At 33.6% G+C, this 8,409-nt stretch overlaps 1 protein-coding gene across 1 annotated transcript; it reads right to left on the bottom strand.

Annotated features, from left to right (window-relative positions):
- Positions 1-1,391: 1,391 nt before the first annotated feature.
- On the bottom strand, positions 1,392-3,484 carry LOC108346416 (protein NEGATIVE GRAVITROPIC RESPONSE OF ROOTS). Its single transcript, XM_017585498.2, has 5 exons — positions 3,358-3,484; positions 3,179-3,254; positions 2,218-2,735; positions 1,845-2,010; positions 1,392-1,753 (listed from the first exon to the last, which is right to left on the bottom strand). The coding sequence occupies exons 1-5, from the start codon at positions 3,361-3,363 to the stop codon at positions 1,734-1,736; spliced, it is 786 nt and encodes a 261-aa protein (XP_017440987.1). The 5' UTR covers positions 3,364-3,484; the 3' UTR covers positions 1,392-1,733.
- Between the last annotated feature and the right edge of the window lie 4,925 nt (positions 3,485-8,409).

The raw sequence follows: 8,409 nt of genomic DNA, 5'->3' as shown, positions 1-8,409 counted from the left end.
AAAAAATGCAGAAAAGCTTGTTGGAGAGAAATGCACTAGATTCTGATTGAAATATATATTTAACGTATTGAAACAAAATCTTTCATTAGTAAACTTTCTTTTTTTTGTAATGTTCATCACTTTTTTTATCTATAAATATTTTTATTCACTTATTTATCTTGAAATCATTAGACTTAACATGTTAATGTTTGATTTTATCATTTATGACATTATTTTTAAATCTAGTTGATTGAAAAACACTTTTAAATATGTTAGTCGATAATGACTTAATGTTAAAAATACATTGTATATGTAAAAGCTGGAAAAAAAACCTTAAAAAACAATACTAACATAATTAGACTGAATAAACTACTAAAAGTAATATTTGTTTGTAAGTTAAGAATGACCTTAAAATAATATTTATTTTGTTGAATTTCATTAGGTTGTCAAGAATGAGATAAAATTTCACATCATGACGAGTAAATATTAAAATGTTTACACTTTTTTATTTCTAAAAATTAGTATACTTAACTTAAAAAGAAACTAGGAAAATTAATATTAAAAAGTTAAGAATAACCGTTAAAATATTTGTTTTAGATAAACTTAATTAGGTTATATTTCCTGTTTAAACGGAATAATATAAAAATATTTACCTTTTCTTTTTATCTTTTCACAATTGTTTTGCCTTTGTAATTAACCTCTCTCTTTTTTTTTGCTCTTTCAAATTAACCTCAATTATGGTTTTTAATATTTGTGAAAAATATCACATTAAAGCATTATCATCTATGGTTGGTTTCATCACCTATTCATATATATTAAAACTCCAAAGTTTAATCATACCTTCATTATTAAAAATTACACACAATACTTTTCTTTTTATTGAAAAAAAAAAGTTTTAAGAGTCCTCGAAGACTGAAAAGACCTCTTTTATATATATATATATATATATATATATATATATATATATATATATATATATATATATATATTTTAATGGGTCTCTCATAAAAGATTAATGGAGATGATATAATAAAATAAGATATGAGTCAACTTCACATAAAAAATTAATATTAGTGTAACTCAAAACCTTAAGAAAATAAATAAATTTATGAGTATTGGAAAGTATCTAACTTTGTCATTTCCATAAGATTTAAACTCACATTATTTGAATTCTCAATATTAGAATTTAATTTTTGTTTGTATAAAGCTTTTATGTTTAGTATGTTTTTTTGGTTATTTTTGTAAAATGTTTGATTACAAGATTAATGAGAATTGTAAAGAAAGAGGGGATGGAAGAAGAAGAAGAAGAAGAGAGTGTAATAATGAAAGTATTATTGATTAACTTAATTGGGAGATGTTACAAAAGAAGGGAAGAAGGAGGTGACAAAGTGGAGTAAAAAAAGGGATGAGAAGTGTGCACATCACACAAATTGTCTAACTTTGCCTTACATATCACAAACCCATTCTATCATTTTCCACAACATGACTTCTTCTGCCTTTGCAGACACAAAACCATGAAAAAATAACACACTATCTTCATTTCAAAAATTCTCATCTCCACTCCATAGCCTCCATCATCATATACATACATATATCCCTCTCTCTTTTTCATGCAATCTGACCTCAAAATACAAAAGTACTACTACTGTCAATTAACTCTTATCAAATCTACTTCTTATATATATATATTATACATTAACTCATCTTTACCTCAACAGCTACTAAAAGAGCTTGTAAAAATAGAAGCAGATTTATTATATCTCCAGCACAATATCTGCATCAAAGAAAAGGACACTATATATTAATCATACAAGCTTAAGTCAGATACATTATTCACCAGATTTATATCACAAAATGCAACTTACATTCAGAATCAGTCTTCACCCATTTACTGCCATCACCACTTCTCTCATCTGATTCATCATCACTCCTCTTCCTTGTCATCTTCTTCTCCTCTATGCACTTTGCCATGAATGATGTCCGAGAAGAATTTTGGGTGTAAATTTTCTTGTGAAGCATTGTCCTCAAAAGCTGTATATTTCATCACAGGTTAGAGATTAATCTAAGATCTCAGACCACTGTTTGTTTTTAGTTCCAATCAATTTCTGTGTGATACATCACAAGGTTTTGTTAACTCTTTCTTTGAAAAACTTGTTTATGATGATATATATGAGACCGTGTAATGATCTCTCCACCTAATTGGGGAAGTGAAAGATTATGAACAAAACAAAGGGTTACCTTCTCCATTCTTGACTCTTGAAGGGTATCTCTAAGGCTAGGCGTTGGAGCAAATCCACTTCTGCAAACAAATATCTTCTTCAGAAGGAAAGAAATAGATTTCTTCCCAATTGTTTTCTTTTTGTTATCTGCACATATGTCTTTGCATTTGTCAATTATCACACTCAATGTCTTCTCGATATCTTCTTCTTTATCATCTGATTCACTGCATAGCGAATTACTGATTCTCCTATCAACCTCCAAGCTTGAAGGGCAGTTAAGAAATCTGTCTAGAGGAAGCTCAGAAATTTCCTTTTCCACCTTTGGTTTTCGTCTCAGGAGTTTTGTTAATTCCTTCTGTAGATTCCCAATTTCTTCAGGAGTGAAGTCTGCTATTTCCTCTGACGAGGATGGATCCTCTTGCACATTTTGATCATCTATGTTTTCTTTGATTTCACTGTTATTTCCAAATGTTCCAATTGCTAGCAAACCATGAGGCCAATCACTGAATTCCTCTCGAGGTTCTTGTTTTGCATGATCTGTGCACAAAACCAAAAGAAACCATTATTTTAAGATTCCCAAGAAAACGATTAATGTTATTCTACTGAAAGTACTATTCGATGAGTTTTCCTCGGATCAAGTTACAACTATACTAGGATGCCTAGTTAGAACTACCAATGCCATTTTAACATTTTCAAGTGCCTAGTATCCTACGCACGAGCACCTTTGATATAAATAACGTTATTCTGTATATGGTCTTTTGTTTGATTGGAAATGAAACTTGAGAGAGAGAGAGGGAAAGAGAAATATGAAAATACATTGAACATACAAACTTGTCTTCTCCCTGTCTTCCTCTATATGTTTCGAATCAAGTCACCTTCCTTCAGATAGAAGCAAGTGTGTTCTTTCATCTTATTGGTGCTAGAAACATCATGCATTGACACAAGGAAAATCTAGTTATCAGAATAATAAAAACACTTACATGTAGTAGTTGTGTGTGTATTTGGTTTTCTGTTGTCATGTTTTCCTCCAAGTTTATTTTGCATCCAGCTGAGGAACTGCAAGTGACAAAAACATTCAGATTATATAACATCAACATTTTCCTAACACTAAACTGAGATAACCAATCTCACACAATAGCAACACAAAGAGGAGACTTACCTTCATTGTGGGAGGCCTAAGGTTAAGGGTAAGGAAATGAATGAACTTAGAGTGCGTAAGCTGAAAGTACTAGCTAGGTAGCAATAAATATATATAATGTGAGGAGAAAAGGTGGTAATGATGGTTGGATGATACTGACAATGAGAGAGAGAGAGGCAGGTGCCAGGTGTTTTAATGGTAATGGAGTCACTTTTTAAGCAGTAACTATTAAAGTTCCTTGAGAGCAGGTGTTGAAAACCAATGAGGGTTGAGCATTGGGATTAGAAAAGTAGCTATGATGAGATTTTGATGAATTTCATGGCTTAATTGGATGTAGCTAGATTTTTTCTTTTGCATCAAGTCCCTGAACTTGACCAAACTCACTTCCTGTCTCACCACAATTTCCTACCCCATACGTGTCTCTCTTTCTCACCAAATACTTCCCCCACATTGGTTCATTCCATTGTTAAATTATTATTATTGTTACTATTTAGCTTATTGCTTTATACCCTTTTATATTTATAGCATAAAAGACATTCTCTCTTGTACATTCTTGTTATTACTTACTACTTTGGAATTTGTTTGAGTTCTCTTCCTTCATAAACAACACAGGGTTTTCAATATTTTTGCCGGTTCTTACTCTGACTAGGATGTGGCGTGTCATGGTTTTAACCATTAGATCACACAATTGCACTTTATAGGCTTGGAGAGTGTGAAAGGTGGAGCTAATCTCTACACAATCTTAACAACAGATTCATGAGCACACATAAGCAGACCTTTTAGATTCTAACCATTTTATAAAGTGCCCTTCATTTAATGCAGAGGATTATGAACCACAACAAAGCTCAAACACTGCATATATGTTAAAATAAAGTTAAAGAAACATGTATATGAATATCAGCAAAATAGATATATGGAGTTTGTAGCTTAGTACAATAGCACCACAATTATATTGGTTTTTAAATTCCACTAGACTAGAATGCCAGTTAATTTTCGTACCAAGAAACTATAATTGCGCAAATAGTCGTGTAGATCTGGTAGCAGATCACAAATGCACAAGCAAAGCGTTATATATGGTAAAATTTGTGCCTAAGCCAAATCTGAAAATTTCCCATAATGGATATTTTGCAACCTAGAAATGCAAGGGCATGTGTCTTGGAACTTGAAAGAGTACTACTGTTTGAAGAGTGTGTATTGTATAAAAGGAAGTATTTTCATTAGCAATTCACTATTGTGCTCTGTGACTGGTCAGAATAAAAACAAAAGGAAAAAGACTATTGTAGTTTTGTTGATGAAATGAGTGTAGGAACTTGTGGCACACATGGATAGTTGATTTAATCTTAGTGGAAACGAGGCACGGGCAGCCAAGAAAAACAACTCAGAGTGAGGAAGATCACCAACACTTGCATGGGAATGTCTCACACTTACCAGACCAATTCCTGGATTTCACCTGCCCCAATTAGCTTGTGCTAGAGCCTACACTCCTAAACTAGTGCTTTTAGGTTATGCACATTGAATGCATAACTAGAATTACAAGATTGCAAGTAATGTACCACATCGATGGTTCCAAAGATATGGACCTGTGACATGTGAAAAGTGCTATAATATTCCTTCTGACACTCACAGTATAATGTACAACTTGTCCATCTTAAGCAACAACACTGCTTCTTTTTAGTTGGATATATATCTATGTTCAGTTTTTGCTCCTGTTTTTTTCTCTCTAGCTTAAAACTCAGTTTCTCTTATGATTGCTTTTACAGTTTGCCAGAACAATTAATTCTACATGTCTTATATCCAAAATCAATTTTACCCTTTGAAAAGTACGTTTTAGAATCTCAAAAATCATCCAAACTCACAGCATTAATGTGCATATGTTCATTTTGTTTGTTAACCAAATTAACACACTCACTAACTAGTCTGATATAACTTTTTTTATAGCATATATTCTCCTTTATCAATATAAAATACCTTACAGGTTTTGTTTTGTAAGAAACAGCATTATACTTTGGACATATCTGGTTTAACTTTAGTTACTGGAGGAAAACTTTTGGTTGAACTTAAACAGGAAAATTGCCAAATATTATTAACGACAGAGGGCAAGGATTTCAAACTGCTGATAAGACAAGCACTAGAAAGTGTCCACATAACAGCACACATAGCACGAATGGTTTTTGTAGAGCAATTTAACTGCCATGTATTATACATGTGTTTTTAAAGTTTATCACAGATCTTTACTACAAATAAATAAGTGCTTGAAAACAGTAGCTGACTGAGACATTACTAATCTTAACATTTTCAGGTTATGGTTACTAACTCTTCTCTGATTTTAGATTATATATTTCTGATTAATCTTGAAGCGTAATTAATGTTGTTGATTATAAATATTATATATGTAATGTAATAAGTAACTGAGATTATAGATAAGTGATTGTGTGTAATAATTTGTGCATGGCACCACCACCCTGGCATCACGGCTGAACGCTATTCCCATCAGCTTGTGTCGGATGAACACGTGTACAAATGGGGTCAGGTTGACTACTTGTACTTTTCTTTTCCTCGTATCATTCAACAATTATTTTACTTTGTCCCTTCTTCTCAAACTAAATACTTAACACATTAATCCTACCCCGCAGCACTTTAAATTTTCTAAGTTACTGCTAAATGTTTGGAATTTACATACACCAGTAAATTTCACTCATTCATTTTTGCTAAACAATGAATGTAAGAAGTAACAAACATCTTTTTCAATCTATTCAAGTTACATGAAACATGATATTTTACTTTGAAAATCTGAATTCAGATATGATAAAAGTAATCTTTTGGATATAGGGTCGACCGTCTACTTAAAACAATTTCGTGGTCGTTTTTTCTAATCTTATCCTCTCTACGGTAGGGGATAGTTGTTAAAGGTGCTCGGACGCTAAAGTGAGCTCAAATTCGATCGGTTAAGCAATTATTGTTATAATAAATACGTAATAAAAAGTTTCAACAACCATACTTTTGACTTGTATTTATATTTTTATTTATGGATTGTGCAAGATCTGACACTTGTGAGGGCACCAAGTGTCTCCAGGTTTTCTATAAATAGTAGTGCTGTCAAAATGGGTTGTAACCCCGCGAGCTACCGGCCCACCACGGGTTTGAGCCGGGTTGGGTTTAAAAAAATGTAATTGTTTTATGCAGGTTAGTTTTGAACCCTACTCACTTAGAACCTGGCTCATCCGGGTTGGCTCACCAACCCACCTAATTTAATTTAATTATTTATTATTTTGTGTTTTAATATTATTAGTTAGTATTTTTTTTATTATATTGTAGATGAGGATAAAAAAATATGTTTCAAGAGAGAAAAATATTATAGATTTCTCTATTCAAGACTCTAATATTATAAATGGACAAGTGATACAAAAATTATCAATATTAAAAACTTATTTGTTTACCTTTTGTGCTTATTTTCAGATTACCCTTGGATTGTATGATATTTTTTTATTATTTTGAATTGTCTTTGGAGTTTAACATCATTTTAGAGTGAAATTTATTTAGATTTAAATTAAAAAAATTATAATTTTTTTTTATTTTAAAAAAATTATAATTAAGTGAGTTAGTGAGCCAATCCGTTTAACTCACCAATCCGTGGTGGGTCGGGTCGGGTTCAAATTTTTTCAGCTCAGTAATAAGTGAGTCGGGTTGGGTTGGCTCACTAAGTGACCAACCCGTGGGCCAAGTCGGGTGCCCGTTTTAATAGCTCTAATAAATAGGGACCCAGTGGTCCCGTCATTTTTCACAACTTTTGCTCTTGCATTCATTTCTACATCGTACCGTTTCAAATTCTTTCCAATTTCAAGGTTATAATGTTTGCATTGACACCTCTTCGAAAGGCTCCTTTGGTCGGGAGGGTAAGGGATATGCTGATACGTCATCATCATCGCTTGGGTCATCTCCTAAGAATTAGGGATCATTCGAGCGGAGCTTGGCATTGGTAAGTAACGTCACGATACTTGTACATGTAATCAATAATGGTTTGATCAGGAATGAGGGTCAAGAGGAGGCCAAAGGGGAAAGGAGTGACCATACAATCAGGGAGATTCACGTTGACACCACCTCTAATAGGGACGAGCTGAATCTTCCAAAGGCTTGTGGGTATAAGTGGGTTGCAGATGAGGTTTGCGAGAACATTACCTACTTCAGATGGGGAAACCTTGCTGACTCAACTTTTATTCTGAGGGATGATGTGGATGATGATGTCGTGCACCTCTGCGTGTGCGAGGCAATGATCAAATGTGTCACAGTTGGGAGAATTCAAAGTTGGATTTCATTTTTGTTTATTCCTGTTTCTTTGCTAACTTGTTCGTGCACTTGCCATTTGAGGACTTTCAAGCTCGAGTCTTGCGGGAGTTGAATGTCGTTCCCACTCAGCTTCACCTAAACGGCTAGAAGGCTATGTAGGTGCCCAACATTTTATGCAAGGCTTTGGGCCTCACTCCTAATTCAACCTTATTCCTTCATCACTATGGCACCCATTTGATTACTCAGAAGGGATGTGTTCTTTTAATAAGCAAGATCGACCGAAACCTCTTCCAGCTTTTCGCCACTTCTTATAAGGGCTTCAAGGAAGGGTTCTTCAGGATCGTCATAACGTCCAAGGACCGCAAACTATTCTTCGATGGGAACGATCGACCAAAATTCCCTCTATATTGGACCTGAAATCCTGTTCGGTCAGACCTTTTACGAGTCATCGATGATGACCTCGAAGAATGCTCAACTCTTAGACATTTTGGAGCAACTTCCCCCAAACTCTTGACTAAAGAGCTACTTAAATGCTTTCAATCCTGTAACCTTAGTCAAGACGATTATGGTAAATAGTTTTTTCTTGTCCGATTTGTTCACAACCATTTTTTAACTTAGTTAAATTTTCTATTGTGTTACAACTATAATGGCTCGCACCAATTCTCATAACCTTAACTTCTTCAAAAAGCTACTGGATAAGCACCTTATTGGTGTGAGCGATTCTAAGGTCATTCCGTGTGAGCGATTCTAAGGTCATTCCGTGTGAAGGCTCTTCAGCTAGGGCAATAA

This window comes from Vigna angularis, chromosome 9, assembly GCF_016808095.1.
Source record: "Vigna angularis cultivar LongXiaoDou No.4 chromosome 9, ASM1680809v1, whole genome shotgun sequence".
NCBI lineage: Eukaryota > Viridiplantae > Streptophyta > Magnoliopsida > Fabales > Fabaceae > Vigna > Vigna angularis.
This window is presented reverse-complemented; position numbering and strand designations above follow the sequence as displayed.